Below are 24,800 nucleotides of genomic sequence, written 5' to 3'. Positions count from 1 at the left end.
AATTTAAGAGAGGGAAAAAAACTTTTGTGCTTCTGTGTTCAAGTATGAGTAATTGCCATGACTGAAAGAAACAGTCCATTATTTTCCTGAAACACATTTTTATTATCATTTAACTTTTTTTTTTTCTATTTACATTAAATACAATTTTTTTTTTTTTTTTCCAAGTACAAGAACATTGCTTATTTGCAAGAGCTGCACATGTCTACTACTTGTTTACATTGATAGAAATGACAGATTGTGGGGAATGGTATTGGTTATCTGCACAGATTCAAGATATTAGGAAAAAAATTTGGGGATAAGCATGAAAAAAGCATTTTTTGTAAGTTAAATTTGAGGATGACACGAGACCTTTAAAATTTAAGCTTTATGCAGTAGACTAGAAAGTTGATGAACTAAAGGTAATGTCATCCTAACTGCACTACAAAAGTACTTCCTTACCCTATCTTTATAAAATGGTAGCATGGTTTTATATAAGTATGTGAATTTAATGTTACTAATTGTGCTGTCAAAGATAACGACACTCCTACTTAGCTGTGGGCTTTGTAGCTGATGCTAAGTAATGTTATCATCAAATTCCTGATGTTTGCAAAATACTGTTATAGTTTTGCACAAAAAGTTTATTTACATTATTACTAACTTCCCGTTGATAGGTTTCCTCCAAATTATTCCGATTCTATCAGGAACTACAAGGAACATTACCCTGACTACAAAATTTCACTATATAACAAAAGAGAGTTCAAAAACTTGAACTTAAATATGTGTCAATTACACAAATCATATATTCAGTCAAAACTTGTTTCTTGACCTTATACTGAATCTATTATAAAGAACATCTTGCTCTTTATCTTCTAATCCTCTTACTAACTTCTCTCCACTTTTTACTAGGCATTGGAAATAAGATATAAGTTAGGTCATTCATTTATCTCATCACATTTTAACCAGAAAGATGTTTCAAGAGAGAATTTTTCTTATGAAATGGCATTAATTACTTTTTTTGAGTAGAATGAGTAAACATTTTTATGTCCACCAATTTTTGCTTTTGATCTTTAATTCACATCTGCTTATTCTTATCAAAATAATACACATTTCATCAAGTTTATATTAATATGCATTAAGCTTTTTTTTTAAAAATCTTTTTATGCTGTCTTAAATTCTTTTACTTTTTGAATGTTCTTTTGTATGGTTAAGTTTTAGTTGCATTTTCAAAATGTTTAAGCACATATATTAATCATTTTTGTCCACCCATCATATGCATATAACAATTAACTCTAGCTGGATAAATGTTTATTCATATTTGGAATCTTTACTACCATTTTATTGAGGATCATTTTATTAAGCATCATTATGAGGATAATATCCTAAAAGATTTAGCTGAGTCGGAATTCAGAACTGGAAAGGAATGGAAGAAGTTGGTACATGCAGCAGAGAATCTTAAGAGGTTCAGCAAGCGGATGAAGAAGTTACATCATTATGAGTATCAAAAGAGTTCTAAATGTTTATTAGACACATGTATTCACAAGAATATAACAATTTTATTACTGCATATATTCTAACCAGAAACTAACTGGTCATCATTATATCAGTATAGTCACAAGGTAAAGCTAGAACAAAGAATGTCAATCCTATTTACAGAGCTGAGCCACATGCCAGAATGCCACCTAATGAGTGGTTACAGTGAAATAAGATTACAGTTAAGCCCCAAATTTAAAATGATACAGCATTATTAATTTTTTTTAAAAAAATTAACAAACAGGGAGAATGCACTGTTGCTTGCCATTTAAATAGAATTAATGTTCTTTGTTCTGGCTTCACCTTGTGATTGCACTGATGATGACCGGTTAGTTTCTGGTTGAAATATTTGCAGCAATAAAATTATTATATTCTTGTGAAAAGGTGTAATGAAATTTATTATGCTACAAGTGCCATTAAAAATTAGTTCTAAATAATAATTTCATTCTGGCTTGGATGGGATTTAATGAAAATTGGTATTTAGGATCTCTACTAAAACTTGAGTATTTTACTCAAGTTTTAGTAGAGATCCTAAATACCAATTGCTTCTGATGGTTTACATGCTTTAAATTATGATAAACTGTCTGCGGTTCATCTATGGGCCTTTTAACCAAGTGGATAGTATCTCTGCTTTTCATTACATTTTATTATCATCATTATAAAAGAATGCCATTGCAATATGGTTTTATGATAATCTGTGATCCATAGGTATTGTTTATTAAAAAAAAAAAAAAATTCTTCCAGCACATTCAAGCTTCTATGGCATTCATAATTTTCACTCTTGTAGTAATTGTTAATTTTATTTTACAATGCACTTTCTATTAATCTTGTCATTCCCTTACTGAACTGCAGCCTTATGCACAAGTAGGCACGGAAAGCAATGATTGTGATGATCTTACTGAACTATCACAGTATAATCAAGTGGTAGTTTGAGCAGCTCTTACAAGCGAGTCTCACTATTAAATCTATAGTACATTTTATTCTTTAAATTTTATTTTTAATTGTTCTAATTTGTATTTTTTAAGTCTCAGAATTAATACAGTTTGTGAGAAAATTGCCTACCAGCACTAATATAAATATAACTATGAATGTATCTTGAAAGAGAAAAATATCACTTTAATACTGCATGTGATTATGCCACAAGCGTTCTACAGTCAACGCTCACTACAGCACACAGTGCTATAAGAAATTTGCCCAGCATGAGCATAACAATCTACCAGAAAGTCCCCATAAAATTGTTATTCCTGTTCTGACAAGTTCTCCACAGTAAGAGTTGATCGCAGACAACACTAGGTTACAAATCTGTAGAGTTGAGAACTATCTGTAAAGTTTAGTTTTGCTGTAACATGTTCTATTATTCTTCCACACAATAGGTGCTTTCCATAATTTTCTGCTTCTTTTCTAGTATGTGCTAATCCTACAGCTATTACCCAGTCTATAAAATCACATCCTGAGAAAACAGATGTATAATACTCCAAACCAACACTCTTATCACATGGAAGAACTTCTATGCATTTATCATAATGATAAGTCAAAAACTGTTCACATGTATGTTGGGTTGCTGGCAAAAGATTATTTATATCTGGAAGAATAAACCTTTCTGTATCACTGTATATCTTTTTCCAAAGTCGCATAACTGCCCCAATCAATAGCTCTGAATCAAAGCCAAAGATAATGCATGAAAATATTCCTTGACCATAATTCATGATTACATCAAGAAACTCTAGCTCTATAAAAATTCCATTTGTGGCATCCATTACTAGTTTCCACAGACATATAGTTAAGCCAATAATCATAGACATGCACAGTAGTAACAGCAGTACAATGTGGCGTAAAATCTGATGTCTGTCTTCATCACCAATTTCTTGGATATTTTGTTTATCCTCATACTGTTGTACAAGTACAGCACATTGTTTTCTATTTTCTAGACTACACTGATAGTGTGAATCACACATCAGTTGGTTAGCTGGTTTACTGCTTTGTTCACCTATCTCTGCCTCCTCCTCCTTTTTGATTTCTTTAGGAGTTATAATCTTTCTCTCAAGACAGGTTTGAATAGAAAAGTTTTCAGAATTGCAAGTTTGGTTGTTATCTTCTGATGGTGTTAAAAGACCGAACAAACATGAACCAAGATCTTCCATATCAGGCAGGTGCTGTCTTGTTTCCACAGCTATTGTCTGTGAGAAGATTTTATCCTGCAAATCATTGTCCCAGTCACTTATTTCTGTATCTTTATCATCAAGTGGTTGGTAAGTTTTTTGACCCTGATGCCACTGTTGAATTATAAGACAAATGACAGTAATGACTAGACTTGTTACTATAATTATAAAAGAAACAATAGTTTGGCTTTTACCCAGCTGGAAGTTTGGATCTGTATTTGTTTTATGTGGGACACAGCCCAGTATTTCTGTTGCCAGTAGAACCACAAAAAGTAGAGATATACCGAAGCCCATGAAAATTATAATAAATCTTATGCGTAGCACAAAGCATAAACTTCTGCGATGCAGAATTGCCAACACTAATGCAAGAATTGCTGTCCAAATCCGAGATGCAAAAACTCCTCCAATTGATAACGAATACTGAAGATAGAATTTCCAGTCAGATTTATCAGAAATGGTCCACAGCATGCCTCCTAAAGCAGTTAACAACTGAGCACACACAAGACATAATGTTGTACCATGAGTCACCCTTTTCCATTTGTGGCTCACTATAAACACAATAATCACCCATAAACAACATAATATGCTAATTATGCTGACATAAGTAATAGTTTGCATCAAATGATGATGAAAGAAATTAAAACCAGAAACAGTCAATGTAACCATGCTAGCTGATGCTGTAATCAGTGGTGCTGAAAGTAAGGTACTAGTTACCATCCCAGATGCCACTACTGATGTTGCTATATCATACTGACTTGCAAAAATAAATGCTGTAGGAGCACATGGAAAAGTGCCATAGAGAAAACCAAAACTGCTTAAACTCTGTATTTCAGAGCTATTTCCAGATGCTAACTGGGTTACCACCTTTTGGATTAAAATAGGAAGAACTAAAATTTTAACTCCAACTAGTAGTGCTGGCACTATGAACAATTCTCCTTTTACACTGCTAATTTTTCCAACCATTGTCACTCCAAGCAAAAACAGTGCGGTAGCTGGAAATGCAGACCCTAAAGCATTCAAAATTTTACTCAAAAGTAATGGCACCTGATGATTAAATGCATAATTTCCAGTAATACCTGCAACAGTCATAATAATAATTGGATTGATAATTATACCCCTTAGAAGGCTACAAACAATGTTTTTCGTTGATGCACGTCTTTGTTTGTGCATTTCCATCAGTAATATACCCACTGGATTTAAAATAAGCAGCTGAACTGGAGCAAGAAGATATATGTAATTAGGGTAATCTGAATGATGTTTTGAATAAAGTGATATTAACAATGAATATCCAAGGGCAAAATCATTACTCTGAGTTGAAAAAATGCCATACAATCCAGCTTTTCCTATATGGAGTGGTTTGGTTAATATCATAGTGAGCAAAGCAACTGTTATAAATACTATTGCTTTTGAAAGAAAAATGCAGCCAATAAAGTTCCAGTTAACATTATTAAAGTCTACAGCTGCAAGAGAAGAAAATATTAAAGCTGGCAAGGAAAAATACTGAATAAAAAACTGCAAGCCCTTTGTATCACTACTAGTGACTAGGCAGCACCTTCCTGTAATATAGCCAATTAAAATTATTCCAAAACACTGAACTAGTGCAGGTAAAACATCCTTTGAAAGTACTTCTCCGGGAGCTATGGAAGTTCTGTTTTCAAACACTACATTCATGGTTCTTAATCAGACAAGGAGTTCCTTAGTGCCTGTAAAAGAATAACAAAATTAAAATGCTTAAATTTTTAAGACACACAAACTGATTAAGAATTGTTTAACCTGCCAAATAACAGAAAATTAAAATCTGCTGTTACTTGTCAGGCTTCCAATATTATTAAATCTTACATTTTAGTTTTCAAAAGCACTACTTACTGTCTTGGTCATCCTCTGGATCTTATTCCTACCATCACACATCTACTTTAATCTTTTCTCTCACATTTATGGTAAAATGACTATACATCAAATTCCTTTTTATGTGATTCTCCTACTGGTGTCATCTACTGCTAATTTCTTTTCAGAATTCTCTCATATCTAGATCAGCAGTCTTTGAACAACTGTTTTATTTCTAACCCTCATCTCAGAACTATTTGTTAAATTTGTTTGAATACCATCATGTAAACTGCTATCTTGGTTACTGGTTGATTTTTCTCTCTTATTCCATATACATTTATTAATGTGGCTCACCACCATACATGCTTTTTTACTTATTCTATTATTATACAGGAATCCGGAGACCCTACATCAGCCATTATTCACAGAATACCTTATTACCCTTCTCCTTAAACTCGATCACTATCAGGGTACTCAACAACTACATCTGGCAATCCATTCTGGTCATTTACCAATCAAAATACTTCAACCGGGGTATTTTACATCTGGGTTTACTGACGAGACCTCAACAAAGGTCGAAACCAGTCTGGATAGTGACCCCCTTCCCATAATGCATAGCATCATACATGTCTGCAAAGAGATGTGCTTTACATTATGGAGAATACTAAGGAAAGTGATCAGAACTTACTCCACTTTTGCCATGAGTTGCCCGTCCTGAAAGGTTGCTTACGCTTGGATCCGTTGAAAATTTTATAGTTTCTATATATTCAGCTTTGAAATAATGTTGGATTCATATCCACTTAATTAGTAGCAGATTATATTCAAGAGGAAAGCTAACCAAGTTTTCATCTATAAAAAGGGGAATAAAGCTGAATGTGAGAATTACAGAACAATTTTTCTACTAAATGTTCTAGGTAAGATTTATGCATGCATTCTTGAAAAGAGGGTAAGAAAAATTGTGGAAGAGAAACCTGGAGAAAAACATGTTAAGTTCAGTCCAAAATAGGCCAATATTAGAATCAGAGATATCAAACTTAGCTCTTTGTGCTTTATGCAGATGATGTTGTACTCCTAAGTACAGCTGGTGCCAGCTGTAACAAATTTGACATGAATAGCGATAAAAAGACCAAAACTATGAAAATACCAAGAAACACAGAAAACTTCAGGTGTGTTCTGAATGGAGTAGAAGCAAAATATTTCAGCTGTTTAGACATAGTTTTTGGTGAAGATGGCAAATTAAATATGGAAATAGACAACAGAATAATCAAAACTGGTGTGGTGGGGAGCCAGTAGAATAAATTTATATGGAATAAGAAAGAAATCAGCCAAAACATGAAACTAGTAGTATACAAGACAGTGTTCAAATCACTTTTAAGTTATGGATGTGAGAGCTGGGTTAGAAATAAAGCACTTGATCAAAGACTAGAGACTGCAGATATTGAACTTGACATTGTTAGTATTCAAGAATGGGTGAGCCAAACTAATTTAAGGTATACCACCTTAAGCAGAATGAGAGAAATGTTAGCAAACAGCTGTGTGATGCCAAAATGGCAGGAAAGAGACCCAGAGGAAGACCAAGATCTAAGTGGATTGATTCAGTCAGAAGTACCTTGGAAAAATGAAATGTCAGATACAACAATATTGGAGCGCTGACAAGTAATAAACTAATTTGGAAGAAAATAGTTGTTAGGAGATTAATAATAATGTAAACTTAATCATGTAGTGCTGTCATAGTAGCTGCCTGAATACCCCTTGAGAGTACATACCAGGAAATGATGATTAAAGTTTGCAATGGCTGCAATAAAAATCATTCTGAAAAGACTACCATAGCAGGAAACTTGCCCCATGTTTAAACAGCAGTTGTGTTCAGGTCCTGTTAAGACCCGCAACTTCTTTCCAACCTTATTTTCACTTGTTTTGAATCCTGCTGCCGTGTTACCTACATAAATAAACCATTTTTTTTTTCTCCAACTACTGTCTTAATATTTTAATTACAAAATTTTGTGGAATTTGTATATTATTTTACTCAACCAGCAGAGTCTCCTGGTTCTAATGGCATTTATCTGATTGCCCTAGAATTGACTTTTTCATGAAATCATCATCCACCCAGTATCATGTGTCTTATCTTCTCTTCCATTTGTCTGTATTATCTTTTCATGCACATAACAGTTTGCCCATGCTCTGAGCCAAAAATCTTATTTAAGCCATATTTTTAAAATTTCATATTAGTACACTCACCTGTATTCGCTACAATGCAGATCTGCAACATAGTGATTTTTCATATTTGGATATTACTAAATCTAAAATGGATTGAAATGGAGCCAGCATCTAACCAGAAAATTGTCATGTCAATAGAGAAAATGCTTTTTTCTGACCACCACCCATTTTTATTTTATTTCATTCTAACATTAATTTCCCTGAAGTTAAATCAGTTTTTACTTCTGTAAAGTAAAAACTGATTAGACTAATAAGTACACCAGTGTCAGCAACAGAGGAATTCTTAAAAAGAAAGCATAGCTAATTTTTATGATTTTAAGTAATAATTAAATCAGTGCAGTGACACTAACCTGTTGAAATTACTGAGTCCTAGGTCAGTATTAATGTTCATGGTGGATGGAAGGTGGCATTCAGTTCCTATTGGCAATTACAAACACTATTTCCTATAATTTTACATTTGGTACTGAATTAATTTAAATGTGGAGATAGTTTGGTTATTTTCACTAGAGGAAGTTATGTTTTCATATCTGAAAGCAGATAAATAATCTTTAAAAAGATTTTAAATTAATAACTCATGGCCTTAACTGCTAATATAAAAATATAGCTAACCTACAAATTGACCCCCCCACACACACACATTTAATATGCATTTCTATTTAAAGATACCTATAGTTCATACATGGTATAAGCATAAACAAATTCTTTATTGGTAACTTAAAACATCAAATATTTTGGAAGGTGTAACTAATTCTATTCTGCAGTGATATAAACTTATTTTAAGCTCATAAGTATGAATTTAAAATTATGTGAATTTTACACACAGATTTATTATTTTAGTTCCCTTTATAGGAGTATGACATTGCCTCTGGCCTGCCTTGAACAAATGTATGGACATGCTTCAGTGTTTAGCAGTTATTCCTCTGAGGTTTTGGAGTGCAAGTCAAAACACTAAACAAACAAAATAAGATTTTGTTCATTGTGATTTATACTTTATTTATTATAAATCACTATTAGAACCAATGTCAAGTACTCAAGCATTTTGTGTAAAGATAATGTGGGACTTCCTTGATGTTATCTGACACTTGTACACCACAGTAAATAAATTTATTAATCAAAACATTAACAGTTATTTCATGTCTCATGAACAGCGAAATGCTTGCACTGCAAGGTCTCACTAATGCTTACAATCTGAGGTCCCAACATATTGACCAAGGTAACAAACTCTATCCCTTCTTTTTCAGATACTCCTAGCATTTATGTATAGACATAATAATCTACTTGCATGTTCTTTTGTATACTCTTGTCTGCAGTCTGCATGACACAGTTGGACAACTTGCAGATCTCTATTCTTCTCTAGTGCTTTATACATGTAGACATCTTTGTACATGTTTGATGGGTCTGAACCAGACGAACACAAAGTTGAAATCATTTTATCCTTGTCAACATTTTCATGAAAAAGCCAATTTCCATCATTACCACAGTTATAACATTGTCACTCTCACATTCTCACCATTCCTCCCTTTATAATTTACTTTCCCTGACTCTATGTTAGGTCTCATACCAGTTATTAGTTTTTCAAGACTCCTGATACCAAACACATTCCTGCATTTTTAGCTAATGGCTATAGTTCATATAAAATACTAAACAGCCCTCCACCCTTCTCCACTAATAATATGCAGATTATTTGAAAAGGAAAATACACAAACACAACTGGATGACACTGCAATGGACCCCCCCCCCATTACTGTTTCTACATAGGACACATAGAAAACAAAGCATTCGACATAACCTTGCTCAAATAACTGTCTGCTCTTCTTATACATATTAGGCATACATCATCCAAATTGTTTATTACCTTTTTCTATTTACAAAAGCCAAAACTATTTATATCAGCAATTATAGACTCATTCAGCTCATAAACACTAACACATACACAGAGCCAGGACCATCTGTTCCAATGATGTAGCTCTTGCAACCAAACTCATCTTTGTCATGCATTTTTAACTAATGGTTATAGTTCATATAAAATAGATAAAATACTAAACAGACCTCCATCCTTCCCTTGTAACCAAGGCTGTAGCAAAATCATTATCATCTCCCTATATTTATACCATTTTTGAAAAGATAGCTAGTGCTTAATAAACATGAGCTCCACACCACATTCAAACCATATATGAAACTAGCAGACTCCATCCTCTGTTACATATAAGAGTAGATGAAGTGCTTGTGCCAGCTTATTATGGATAGGAATCTGTTAGCATCTACCTTTGAGAAAAATGAGAAATCCATTTGCTGCCACTGGCATTATTCTGCTAGTCCTGTTTATGGTCAGGACTGGCAGACTATGTTTTAGATAAAACCCAAGTGCCAGGAATCATTACAAATCAGAGAGACTACTGTTGAGTCAACAGCAGCAATTGAAGCTCTTACTAGACCCCAACAAGTATGGTTGCATTAATTTACCAAAACCTGGGATAGTCTTAAGATCAGCTTCTACTGAACATCTAACTTTTTATCCAAAATTAGAGGCTGTCAAAATAGGATGTTCATTCTTTTCTTATATCCATTTGCAACCTAATTAGTATTTGTGTACTTTGACAAATTGTTTGTGATCTGAAGATGCTGGTTTGAAATCAAACAAAATATCAGCAACTAAATAAATATCTTATTTGAATATGTTTCTGTGGTTGAGAAGTTCTGCAGCAAGCTTCCAGTACTCAGACCACATGTTTTTAGATAAATAACAAGTTTAATAAAATAAAAATATAACCCTACAAGTTTCGTAAGTAATCAGGAGTACTAGCAAAAGTTACACACACACACACACACACACACAAAAAAAAAGCCTTTCTTCTTTTTATTATTATTATTCTCTTCCATTCTCAACATGGGTTGAATCCCATGTGAATAAGAGCCTTCTGCCATTCTCTATCCACATATAAGGTTTGGAATCTTTCCTTGGGTCTTGTACCTTCCATAGTGCCCTCAAAAAAAAAAAAAATAAATAAATAAAAAAATCAAATCTAGAAACAATTAATTACACAGATGTTTTCAGAACTTCTCAATTGCCTCATACAAACAAGTAACTAGATTTTAAAAAAAATGTTAAATAAATTACTTTATACATGTTGGAACAATGCTAGTTGTTGCTGTCATGTTCTGTTAAATGTTGTATCCTAGGTCTGCAACAATTAGATTTTTAATGAAAGCAGACTAAACTTTTTTTTTTTTTTTTTTTTTTTTGTTACATTGTGTGGTGGGGATTCATAGCATTTCATAGGCTTCCCTGAACTTTTTCGTAAAACAATTCTGATCAATATAAGATATTTTTGCTTGTTGCCAAACTACTTGATGGATGTTAGTTGCATGGAATGCCACTAACAGACAAAAAGACAACAGAATTAATAAAGCTGGTATGGTAGGAAGTCAGCTGAATAAATTTATATGGAATAAGAAAGAAATTAGTCAAAACACTAAATTAACTATACAAGACAGTTTTCAAACCAATTTTAACTTATGGATCTGAGAGCTGGGTTAGAAATTTGTTGAGCAAAGACTAGAGATCTCTGATATGTGAATTCTGAGAAAGATTAGTGGAGTGAACAGATAGCATTGATGGTATCACATCAAAAATGAGGATATTAGGAAAGAACTCACCATTGTTAGCAGAGCTAATCTCAGGTGTTATGGCCACTTAATCAGAATGATAGAGGAAAGATTATCTAATTTTTTTTTTTTTAAATAACGAAACCTGTGGTGCGTTCATAATTAGAAGAAACACACGTATAAACCACAGTGAAAATTATTTAATTGTAAATATTATTATTATTCCTGACACCTCCAAGGAGTCCGAAGACTCATCACGGGAGGACACCTACAACTGTCTCAACCACTACTACGAATCAACGGCATCTACCGCCCACCTCCACCACTACCACAGCTAGTATGTTTTGTCTGTAAATTGCGTGTGTTCTGAAGGGCCAATTTGTCTGTATGCGGGATGAAAAACCCGAGTTTCCGGGAGAAAAAACCCTGCTACCTCCGTATGAGATCGGCTAACTCACCTTCGATTGAAATCGACCAGATAAAGATTCCTCCCGTCGCGACGAGAATCGAACTTAGGCGTATTCCAATCGAAGGGCGCAATGCACCGTCGTTCTTCCAATTGTGCTACGGAGGCTTAGGATATTTCATCCTAAGTATCTTAGGACATCATCAGTACAGTATTTAAACAAAAATTAGGAATAACATACAGCTAGGGTGCATGATTACAATAGAATCTCATGAAAATGTGCATAACGTGCTAAAGTAGTACAAAAAAAAAAAAAAAAAACGTTAATTATTTAACACAGTTTTGTATGATAATTTCCCATACTTTAGGAATAGTAAGAACATCGTTGCGGTTTAAGAAGACGAATGTGGTCTTGATGTTCCGAGATGCGTTTCTGAACAGACCTACCTGTCTGTCCAAAGTAAGATAATTTGCATGAGCATGGAATCTCATAAACACCAGGTAACATCAAGGGCGAGAATTTGTCCTTAGGAGAAGGTAATAAGTTGTAAATTTGGTTGATAGGTTTGTAAGTAGTGGCAAAATTGTATTTCTTCATAATTTTAGAAAGACGTTCTGAGATGCCTTTAACGTAAGGTATGGGAATCCTATGCACTTCTTCCTGTCTGGTTTGATGCATGCAGAAGTGACTGATGATTTTTTGAGTTGTTTTGGGATTATATCCATTTAGGATGGCTGTATTTTTGATAACTTCTAATTCCTGGTTTAAAGATTCTTCAGAGGAGCAGAATTTGTGTGCTCTGGAAACTAGTGATTTAATAATGCCAGATTTCTTAGATGGATGATGATGAGCAGAAGAATTGTGAATGTAGCAACCTGAGAATGTAGGCTTGCGAAAGACGGAAGTGGCGATGGAACTGTCTTCTTTTCTTTTGATGTGTAAATCCAAAAAAGAGATACCCTGTGGAGATTCTTTTTCTAACGTAAAGTTGATGCGATGATGAAGAAGGTTAATTTTATCTAGAAACAGTTGTAATTCAGGTTCGGGATGATTCCATACTGCAAATACGTCATCGACATATCTTAGCCAAATTTTTGGTTTGGGTTCAAAAGTGAATATTTTTTCCTCAAGGTGTTCTAGAAACAAATTTGCTAGGTTTGGTGATAAAGGAGATCCCATTGCTGTTCCTTCCTCTTGCTTGTAAATTTGACCTTTCCAGGTGAAGTAACCTGATGCAATAACAAACTTGAACAATTCAACTATATCAGACAGAAATTTTTGAGTTAGTAATTCTATTGTTTCTTTATGGGGAATGGGAATGTTAGTGAAGAGGAAGACAATGTCGAAGCTGATTAACAAGTCAGTTTTTGATACTTGAATGTCTTTAATTTTTGTGTGAAACAGTAGAATTTTTGATTGAAGCGACTGAGTGGCCTATGTGAGGGCGGAGAAGGTTAGATAAGAATCTTGATAACTTGTACGTTGGACAGCCGATACAGTCTACGACAGGTCTAAGTGGAACATTAGTTTTGTGTAGCTTAGGTAAGCCATAAATTCTAGGAGGTCTTGCATGGTATGTCTTAAGTTTTTTGATTGTTTCTTCATCCTTAGATGAAGAAACAATCAAAAAACTTACAAGTTATCAAGATTACAAACACCCTGTATAATTACATTCTTATTTTTAGAGGGACCTGTGGCATAGTATAATTATTAAAAACAACACATAAGTCCACAGTAATAACTTTAATTAATAAATAAGGTAGATATTTCGTACTAAAAATAATAGTACATCTTCAGTGTTACCAACAGATAGGAATAGAATACAAGTAACGAATATTCGGTGGATCACCTATTAAAATACAATGTTGTCTATTAACAATTAAGATAAACTGTCATCTCTGTCTTTGGCTGGCATTTACAAAATTCCTTGTGAATGCGATGTTTTTTATTTTGGACAAACTGGCCGTTCTGTGGAAAAAAGAATTAAAGAACATCAATATTATATTGATTACAACAACCCTCAGAAGTCTGGTCTAGCACAACGCAGTATTACCACTACCCATAATATCCAGTAGGATAAAGCTGTTCTGCTTCATAGATGCAGGTTCAAATATGAACATCTCTTTAAAGAAAGTTGTGAAGCTTTTTTACACCGACCGAATTTAAATCGAAATGATTGCCTCTCTCTCTTGAAGATCTGGGAGACTTTTATTTTATGTAATCATTAAAAAACTAATTATCTTAAATATTAATTATTTATTAATTTTATTATTTATTTATTTCATTTCCTAGCTCACGACAACATTTTAATAGGTGATCCACCGAATATTCGTTACTTGTATTCTATTCCTATCTGTTTGTAACACTGAAGATGTATATTATTTTTAGTACGAAATATCTACCTTATTTATTAATTAAAGTTATTGCTGTGGACTTGTGTGTTGTTTTTAATAACTGTATAATTACAGTTGTGTAGGAGTTGATCTTATGATAACAGTCTCCCAAATTTTTAGCAAATTAATGCAGCCATACTTATTAAGGTTAGGAGAATGCTTCATAGTCATTGCTGACTCTAAAAATAATCTTTCTTATCCATAATGACTTCTATATAGCACATTGGTTTTCTTCCATCTAATCCTGCATGAAGGAATGTCCATGGCCTGGCAGTCTAGGCTTTCCATAATAATAGCGGCACTTGTTAATGAATCTTTCTGTGTGTCTGTAACAGTCACAGGGAACTTCACATACTCCAGGATATGCTAGAGGATGGAGTTCATCTTTAGGAGAGCAGATCAAAGTTGCTAATTTGAGACTTGGTTTGAATGTGATATGAAAGTTATATTTTATTACTACTTTGGCTATCTTCTGTTAAATAATGCCATTAAAATAAATTAGGAATAACTTCCAAGAATATGATACCAATTTCAACATATGAATGTGTTTCACAAATGACAATCATAAATGAATCTGATTGTCAGCCCAACCAGAGCTTCATCAATGGCAAAAACAATTTCTTCAGTACTATTCATTAAAATTGTAGGTCCACTGCTGCCTCACTTTGATCCAGCAACATGTGTTGACTCATGGCTACTTAGGGAAATGGCATACAGTTGCACATCGTGCTGGATGAGTACTTAATAAATATTTGGAATTTTTTATAAAAAATATCACACATATTTTACTTATTTTTATATACTTGTATATAATAAATTTATGACTAATAAACTTTGTATTATTTGTGTCTATTATCTTCTTATCCGAAAAACATTATCACACTATTAAGCAACAATATGGCAAATAATTTTTTAGTTTTCTTTTCATGTCGTTTTAATCTTTAATTTTTCATGTTAGCAGAACGATTACTGGCACACTTTTTTTAACAAAAAAGCACTGCACAGATCAATGTAATAGTTTGGTGTTTTCCTTGGATCCTGTGACTGATGTTTTCAATCCCATGTTGCATTAGGCAAAGTTTTTGTTTGCTAAGCCAGATGTGATCTTATTATTCAGATATACATTTATTGACATCTTCCTATTTGTCTGCAGTAAGGCAAGAAGGTTTCCTCTCTGGGTGTTCACTACGTGACATTGAATAGCTTCTCTTCTTCAGACTGTCTTATCAATGCTGAGTTTCTCCTGGAAACTCATTTTTCATCCCACAAAACAGGAAAAGCAAGCAGAAAAGTACATGAAATTAACACTGGCCTCTTAGTCATAGCTTTGGCCACAATCCAAATAACTTTCAATGGCAGTATACTCTAGGGCTCTGTAGTTTAGTCTGTTCTCTTCCTCTTATCCAGTTACCTTCTCTTATCATCAAATTCCTGATATGAATTCTCAATGGAGGAAGGCACTGGAAGAAGATCTCCACATAACTTTTATCAAATGCTAAGAAAACTGACTTCTTTCTGACCTAATATCCAGTCCTTCCCCTTTTACATGTTGTGCTCTGTTAGTAGGCATTCATTGGCTACTGAACAAATGAAGATGGGCTGTCACATTAATGCTTAGAGCTGACCAACCTGTATACTTAGTATTAAATCAGAAACAAATATGATGGTAGAGTAGGATGAAATTTTTTGCTGGCAAGAGCATTACCTTGTTAAACAAGCCCCCCCCCCCCCCATTTTTACTAGGGAACAACTTAGGCTATCAAAGCCTGAAATGTGGAAAGGCAATTGGAATAAATATACAACTGGAATATATAATTGGAATGATATACAACCAGAAATCCTGATATATTATTTATATGGATAATCCATGGAGTCGAAAGACTCATTGTGGGAGACCCACTTTATCCATTAACACAATACCCATAATAAATGTATTCACTGTTGGGGCACTCACAACAACTTCTGACAATTCATTCCACTCATTTACCACTCTCCGAGTAAAGAACCTAGTCTGCACACCCTTACTAACTGCACTCTTAGACAACTTCCTAGTGTGATCCCTAGTTTCCCCCCTACTCTCATGTATTAAAAAATTTCTTCTATGTTAATCTTATAGAATCCCTTTAGTAACTTTCTATCCAATCTCTTCTGCCTGTTAGCTAAACTCTGCAACCCACAGATCCTCAATCTATGCTCATAAGGAACATTCCAGACCTGTCACCAGCTTGATCACTCATCTTTGAATCCTCTCCATCACCTCCTGAACAGTAGCCAACATGTGGCCAAATCATAGCCTTATAGAAGAATAATAATCTCCCTATCTTGTCAAAGTGTTTTTATGCATTCAAGTAATTTTGCTTGAATTGAGCTATTTTGCCAACTCTTGCAATATGTCATCTGAATTTCAAATCTATCTACCACCACTCCCAGATCACTAGCCTCATCAATTTCCTGTAAACTAGTACCATCAATATGATATGAAGTGTATTAACCTTACATTTTGCAACATTGAATTAACAGCTATTGTCATTTGTCCACACTCCCAATTTATTTCAATCATCCTGTAAGATATTTACACCACCTTTATCAAATATTGCCCTCCCTAGTTTTGCATCATCAACAAACAACTGAATATCCTCCTTCAAATCTTCTGCTATAAGTCATCACCCTCATTCGTCTTGATTCCACTCCACCATGATTCCTAAGTCTGTCCATCAGCCAACTCCCCCTACCCATTCCTATTTGCTCCAACTTATGTAAGTTTTCCATGCAATATTCTGTTAAATGCCTTTGCAAAGTCCAGCAGTATCATGGTATGCCATTTCTTTTACTCAGTTCTGCTGTCACCTTATTATAAAGTGTGAATAAATTACTGAGGCAGAAAGTACCTTTTGCAGAGCCATGCTGCCCTCATAGAATATCATATTCCCATCCACCTATTCCTGAATTTTACTTTTCCATACTTTAACCACCACTCCAAGATACTAATTGGTCTGTAATTTGCTACTTCTGTCTTGTAGCAACATTGATATTTTTCAATATACTGAGCACCTCTAGTTCATCCACCTCAGTGCATACGTCTCTGTCGCCTCAGTAGCTGCAAAGTCACCATCTGGATGATATGCCCTTGCAAAGTAACTGAAATATTTCTTTGATGGCTATCTGGATATCATGCTGCCATTGCTGTGGAAGTTATTCGGAAGTGATCCTTGCATGTTTCAGCACAACAACAATGCTCTATGCAATACTGCACTGTATTCGAGACTGAAAAACAACGTTGAAGTATTGAACTGTCCGGCTCAGAGTCCAGACCTCAACCCCCATCAAACATCTTTGAGATGAATTAGAATGCTTAATTTGTTCCAGACCACAGTGGCCGTCATCAGCAATGAGAGAAGCTTTGTGGAATGGAAGAATATTTCTTTTGCAACATATCAAAAATTGGATGAAAGCATTCCCCTTTGTGAAAAATTGGGTGAAAGCCGACATTTAGTGAGATTACTCGTGCTATCCGCATGCTGAAAAATAATAAGGCTCCAGGAGTGGACTGCATACCGGTGGGGCTCCTGAAGAATGGTGAGGACGTCCTGCTGGAGCAGCTGCACTGGCTCATCTTGATGATCTGGCGAGAAGAATGGCTGCCGGACGAGTGGAAGGAGTCACTGATCATCCCAGTATATAAGAAAGGAGATAAGGCTCAATGCGACAACTATAGGGGCATCTCACTGTTGTCGACTGGCTACAAGGTGCTGTCTAACATCATGCTAATGCACCTCACACCATATGCAGAAGAGTGCCTTGGTGACTACCAGACAGGCTTCAGGAGGAACCGTTCTACAATAGACCAACTCTTTACGCTGCGCCAAGTTTTTGAAAAGTGCTGGGAATATAACTGGGAAGTTCATAATATTTTCATAGACTTTTCTAAAGCCTATGACTCAATGATACACCCAAAAATATGGCAGGTGTTAGAAGAGCTGGGAATTCCTCGAAAACTCCGAAAAATGGCACAGGTGTGCGTAGCTGGTTCGAGAGCAAGAGTGAGAGCAGAAGGTGACCTTTCGGACTCGTTTCAAGTACAGACCGGTGTGAAGCAGGGTGATGCGCTTTCTACGATTCTCTTCAATCTAGTGTTGGAAAAAGTAATTAGAAACACAGCAAGTGGCAGGTGGAGTTGACATGGGGGTGCAAGTTAGGATTTTTGGGTACGCTGACGACCTGAACATTATGGCACATAACAGGACGATGCGGTGGCATTGGTTACTGCTATTGAAGAAGCTGCAGAAGAACAGGCCTGAAAATAAATGCCGAGAAGACAAAATATCTTTTTTATGAGTCGCCATGCTGCTCAAGATCCAGAGGGACCTGCAAAGTTGCTTTTTACACACATACATTACATTAGTCAGACGTTATCAGCCCGGGAGACTTTTGGCCTCAAGCACCACGTCGCCACTGGGCCCGGTCCTCTGCAACTGTCTGCCACGTTCTGGTCTCCAGCCCACGGTGAGACAAGCTAATCACATGAGAGTATTCAAGAACAAGATGCTACGACGTATCTATGGAGGGGTAATGGCAGACGGAGTCTGGAAGAGGCGGTCCAATGCTGCCATACATGCTTTATACAACTCGGCAGATGTCTTGATGGAGCTGCGAGCCCGGTGTCTCCAGTGGCTGGGGCACCTGTACCATATGGGTCCCGAAAGGACTGTGAGACAAGCGTGGGAGGCCCAACCCCGATCAGGGAGACTAGAAAAGAGATGAGCAGATCAGGAGAAGGAAGACCTGCAGGCTGTCAGACTGGAGACCAGAACGTGGCGGACAGTCGCAGAGGACCGGGCCCAGTGGCGACATGTGGTGCTTGAAGCCAAAAGTCCCCCGGGCTGATAGCACCTGGCTAATGTAATGTATGTGTGTAAAAAGTAATTGTAAAATTTGCGAAAAGCAAATTATAAAGCAATTCCTTATGTGGGATGTTGTTTTTGCGAGGCTTCGAATGTATTAACTATTTGCATGGAGCTGTCGAAAATCAATTCAACGCTCTACGTGACCAACTATGTGATATTTTAAACGTAGAACTGTGGGATATCCTTGACAGCATCTCTGACACAATGGCTAAAAAAGAATTTGTCAAAGTAAAAAACTGGCACCAGAAAAAAAAAAAATTGAAATTCTCCAACAACATAGTGCTACGAAACGACCACAATTACAAGATCGCATTGTTGTGAATTTATCATTGGTAGCCTTTTACTTGAAGGCAACTACAATATAGTTGCCTGTCTTCTTTCTGAAAGAAGACAGGCAACTGCATCCAAGAAAAGGTATGTGCAAATTTTCTTCTATTAATGCTACATATATTTGTCCCTAAAATACATCTGCAATGCCCTAAGGATTCTTGAGTAAAAAGCCAATGACATTAAAAAAGGGGCACTTCTAAACGAAAGCAGGAAAAATAGCTGTAATAATACTAAATGTTCCTCAACCCCCCGCCACACACACACACACCATCTACTACAGAAGACTACAGCAAAACTGTCACCATCTATACATTCAAGGCACATCTGAAAAAATAGTGCTTCACATAAAACGTTAAGCAAGTTTGAGCTCAGTTAGCAAGGGAGAGTGTGCCAACATCGATGCTGTTGGCACATTCTCCCTCAATGAGTCTTTGGACTCCCTGGAGGTGTCACATAATAATAATAAACATCAGTTATGCATTGTATTTAAATCTTATATTTAAATGTTCACCCAAGAACAGAATTCTTCTTTATCACAACCAGGAGTAAAGTGCCCTGTTTGTGTGATTGAGCCTATGAACAGACAGGAAGAACTGTGGACATCTGCCTTAAGAACATAAAAAATACATCCAGCACTGTCGTTATGGCAAGTTGGGTCTAGCAGACCATGCCTAAGATACCCCTGCAGACATGATGAATTGGAAAAGAACAAAAGTCCTACACAGAAGTCATAAGTCAAAGAGATTGTTTTTGGAATCAATAGAAGCTTTGAAACATACTCCAAACCTCAACAAGTATGGCTGTATAAATTTACTAAAAATGTGAGATACAGTCATTTTAATACCTAATTAATACCTGCTTTCTCTCTTTGCCCCCCCCCCCCCCCAACATAGATGGTGGCTAATTAGGACTTTAATCTTTGTGCTGTCCATTGCAATTGTTTATACTAGTCCCATTGTTATACCAGATTGTTGCTGTTTTGCGTACTGTGACAAACTGTTTTTGTGCTCTGAAGATGCTGGATATAATACCAGCAAAATATCAGCAGTAAGTTAATAAACAGTTATTTTCTCATTAATACCGTTAAAAATAAATTAATAGATACTATGGTAGTACAGTTTGATTATTAAGGTTTCGCGTTATTATTACTATTTTGTATTGATAGTTATTTTTTTCTTCCTTTTTTTGCCAGATTTGTTATTTGTCAGAACTCCAATATTGTCAAATTTCACTCTTCTAGGACACTATTAACTGCATCAGTCCTAGATCTTGGCCTTTCCCTTTTTTTTTTTTTCTTTTTACTGCCATTCTGGCATCAAATAACTGCTTTACTAGTCCTTCTTGTTGTATTTCTGTCGAAGTGACCACTTACCTTAAAATAGCTCTGTTCTCATTCTTGTATAAGATCATTAGCATATCGCTAATAATTTTTGCTCACCAACCTTAAATCCTAGTGAAAGTTTTTTTTTTAATGATAAATACCCATTTCTCTTTTTCATTTGACAAAACTTGATGATCAGACAAACACATAAAATTTTTCATAATCAGTATCAGAATGTTTCCTTGCTACATTCTAGTAAGATATGATAACTTCAGGGCTACTAAAACATTGTCATACAAGAAAGATCACACTTCACCTTAACTCATCTTTGTCGATAACCAGATCTTCTGGCAGGATTAAATCTTTCTTCTTCAGTTGACTTACAACTGTATGTTTTTTTTTTGAAAGTGAAAATTAATTGGAAATTTTTTATATGTATATAAAAAATGTGCACTAATTTGCAGTAGTTTTAAGTAGACTTTTGTAGGATATTCTTTTACAGCATTTAAACAGATTTCACAAATGACTTTGCATAATCACTACGTGTCACGATATCAGACTGACAACTGTCTCAATCAGCTTTTCCATGTCATGCAAAATTGCAGGCCAATGGCATGTAAAATGTTTGAATGTTATTCTAGTATTATTTGACAAGATCTTTGCTGTATGAAAGTGCATTATCATGTGGGAAAATATTACAGAAAGGAAAGTGATCCAAGGATAGAAGATATTTTTCTGGAATACACTTGCACTTTTCTACATTGGCAGGAGCCTTCAATAATGTGGAATTATCATATGCCTTTAGAATTAATGCAGTCCCACATCATAACACACACAGAAAATTTAACATTCCCAAACTGTAGTCTTGCCTCAAAGCATTGTTAGCCATATATTACAAATCTAGTCACTTGCTTTAGCATACAGCACACTAATCTTGGACTGACTGGTAAAAGTTACTTCACCTCAATTTTCCTGTGACTTCGCACTGTTTAAAGCATGAACTAGCAATCTTCTCTGGTACTGAATTCATTTGACCAGTGGTTTCGTAATAGGTTTATTATTATTTTTCTGCCCTCCATGGAGTCACAAGACTCATTGTCGGAGGTCAACAAAGTCTATCATACACTCATTAAACTCATCCAGTCTGCACACTCACCACCCTCTCAGGCAATGCATTCCATGCTCCTACCACCACTATCCATGCAACAAACTTCTTACCCTTTTACTCACTGCTTCCTTTTGCAACTTTCAGGAATGGCCCCTTGTCCTTATCCCCCCCCTTCTACCATATGAAAATTCTCCTCAGTGTTAACACGATAATAACCCTTCAACAGCTTAAATGTCTTGATCATATCCCCCTTTATCTTCTATCTGCCAAACTTTGCAGTCTGCATGCCCTCAGTCTATCCTCATAATCAACATTGTACAGTCCTCATATAATTTGTTATCCATCTCTGCACCCTCTCCAAGGTTACTTCATCTCCTTCAAATCCCATGACAGATCTGAGCACAGAAATACAGATGTGGTCTGATCAAAGCTTTAGACAATGGGACTAGCACACTTTTATCTCTCATGGTCAATGTTGTCTCCTCAACACTGCCACAATTTTCTGAGATGTCTTCACAACCTTTGCAATATGTTCCTGGAACTTTAAATCTCTATCCACAATCACCCCGAGATCCCTTGCTTCCTCCACTTCTTCCAGTATAACTCCACCAACTGAGTATGAAGCATCCCTTCTGTAGATCTCAAAATTTAAAACTTTACATGTAGTTGCATTAAACTGATATCCTGATTCGTTAAGGATGTCAGTTTAATATTCCTAAGAGTTTCTAAACTATTATTATATTACTGAATGCAAATTGATTCTCTGTCTTTTTGCAGCAAGTTGTTTTAACTACATGAACATGTTTTTTAAACTTTGCATCTGTTGATGTCAGTTTCCTAGAGATCATTCACTCGAAAATTTTTTAAAAAAATGGACATCTAGAATTGCTTACTTCTCTGGAATTGCAGAATGACTATGGAAAATCCCAGGCAATCACCAGTCTTTTTTCTATAGGCACCCTTTTCTTTAGGTTCAAATATTCCATATGCTCTCAATATGAAAATATGTCATATGAATCAGCAGATAATCTGCATCCTTTCAGGATACCACCACATCAGATATAACTTAGTAAAACCAAAGCAGTCTTGTATATGTACATTTAGGAACTTTGAATACAGCAATGTACTGAAAAGTTGTGTGTGGGGGGGGGAGCATTCTAAAGTTAATGAATCGTTACATACATGAAGTGTACCATGTTTGTTTGTTTTTTCTAGAAAAAAAAACTTGCACTAAATTTGCATGCGAAAAAGCATATGAGTTTATTTGTATTTTTTTTTCTCCTAGAATATTACAGAAATATAGTACAGTATGCAAAATAAACAGTAAGTCATTATTACTTATATTCAAATACTGGCATACATATTTGGAAAAGAAAAAAAAAAAACAGAAAAATGTCTTACCACAACCGTTTGTTGTAAATGTTCTCGTAGCGGTTAATTATTACCACCCAGCTTATCCCGCTAACTACTTTTAATATGTATGCATTGCTAGGTTTTTTTTTGATCAAAGACTGCAAAGTGAAAGCATGCATTCCAAGTACACCAAGTGCAGCTACTATTGTTATGGAATCTTTGCACACTGTGCTTTGAAGTATATTCAATTAAAAAAATGGACACGAGAATAAGGAGGCTTGCGTAATATAGGATTAAGCATAAGTTATGTATATTTCATAAATTTAATAATGACTTTAAAATAAAATTTTAATAATTAAATAACACTTTATCGTAGCTTGTATTTGCTGTTCGCCAATGTTAATTTTCATAACTTCAAATGTATATTCATTGGCAATCATCATCCACGTAGATAGTCTCACTTGCCTAACAGCAGCGAAAGTAGACTGCCAGCCATCGAGATGTTCGCGGCAGTCACGTTCTAAGAAACCCCTTGCTCTTCACGCAACATGGATAAAAAAATATCGCTGTTTGCAAGTCGAAAGGTTTATTAATATTTTATTTCACTTATTTTTATTATATTATAAGCGTTCGAATAAAAATAAAGTACATTACCGCATTATTTTCCTGGACATCATCAGATTTCATAAACGAAAAGTGATCACCGACACAGCGTCCTAAAGCTATTCTCCACGATTCATTTCTTCCACCTGGCGACACGTATAGTAGTATGCACTCTAAATGAAAATCGAGTGTTAATTTACTATTTGATAAGTACAATTTTGTAATGTAAATTAAATTCTTTATTTGGCTGAACTAAGGTGTTTTTAAATTAACTGTCTAGTTTTTCATTCAGATCTATATTTCGAATTGAAATTCAAAGTTAATGATAATTATTATCATCATCACCACAATAATCAACGATTTTTTTTAAACTCAGTATCCTCTTATCTAATTTGGCTCTGTTAAATTACAAAATAGTTGGTTGAGACGTTACATTTAAAAAATTTTTTTTTTTATTATGGTTAGCGTAAAGTATTCTTTCTCTACAGTGAATTATTATCGTAATGTTGACGTTGTCAGATCCTTTTTTTCTTCTTCTTCTTTTTTTTTTTTTTTTTAACCGTCATTCTTTTCATTTTCGTATTGGCTATAAACGACAGCGGATATATTTCATTACTAGATGCAGAATTTCATCTTGATTTTTCACCAAATACTTTTTTCCCCCCCGGGGATTACAGTAGACCAGTGCTTCCCAAACTTATGGGTGCCAAGGCCGCCTTTGGAAAAATTAAAATATTTCACGGCCCCCATCGAAAAAAAAATAATATAGACATATATTATTATAATATTTATTGTATTTATATTCAAGATTTTGCGTTTGTAATCTTTTTTGTGTTTCTTATCAATACCTTTGAAATGAAACTTATATGAATAAGCATATATTTACTAATATTCATTAATCGCCGAAATACGCAAGAAACAAAATTTGTGAACCATTACTAATGTGTGATTTTTTCTATTAAAATATAAAAAAGAACAAAAATAAATAATAAAAATTAAATACGTTTCTTTTAAGATTAAAAAAAAATCTACGTAGTCTTAAAACATTTTAAATTTGTTTTCATTA

At 34.9% G+C, this 24,800-nt stretch overlaps 2 protein-coding genes across 5 annotated transcripts in view; one reads left to right on the top strand and one right to left on the bottom strand.

The window, feature by feature from the left end:
* LOC150097146 (tether containing UBX domain for GLUT4) overlaps positions 1–24,800 on the top strand; it is a 357,344-nt gene that overhangs the window by 33,751 nt on the left and 298,793 nt on the right. Inside the window, exon 1 of one of the 2 annotated variants that reach the window (XM_090407283.1) lies at positions 23,665–23,715. The exons of the other annotated variant lie outside the window; for it this stretch is intronic. Coding sequence (XP_090263409.1) covers positions 23,680–23,715 — 36 coding nt within the window. The 5' untranslated portion in view covers positions 23,665–23,679. Of the gene's footprint in view, positions 1–23,664; positions 23,716–24,800 lie in introns of those variants that run through there. 2 annotated transcript variants of the gene reach the window in all.
* On the bottom strand, positions 93–23,863 carry LOC150097147 (lysosomal cholesterol signaling protein-like). 3 transcript variants are annotated; one of them, XM_090407279.1, is made up of 2 exons: positions 23,786–23,863; positions 93–5,371 (listed from the first exon to the last, which is right to left on the bottom strand). In XM_090407279.1, the coding sequence occupies exon 2, from the start codon at positions 5,337–5,339 to the stop codon at positions 2,799–2,801; it is 2,541 nt and encodes an 846-aa protein (XP_090263405.1). In that variant the 5' UTR covers positions 5,340–5,371; positions 23,786–23,863; the 3' UTR covers positions 93–2,798. The 3 variants fall into 3 exon arrangements, with proteins under 3 accessions (XP_090263405.1, XP_090263406.1, XP_090263407.1); XM_090407280.1 differs by lacking the exon at positions 23,786–23,863 and adding an exon at positions 23,180–23,253; XM_090407281.1 differs by lacking the exon at positions 23,786–23,863 and adding an exon at positions 8,060–8,108.

Source organism: Typopeltis vanoorti, chromosome 17 (genome assembly GCF_054136105.1).
Source record: "Typopeltis vanoorti isolate ZY-2024b chromosome 17, IOZ_Tvanoo_1.0, whole genome shotgun sequence".
Lineage (NCBI taxonomy): Eukaryota > Metazoa > Arthropoda > Arachnida > Uropygi > Thelyphonidae > Typopeltis > Typopeltis vanoorti.
The sequence above is the reverse complement of the archived record's forward strand: the minus strand, read 5'-3'. Positions and strand labels throughout refer to the sequence as shown.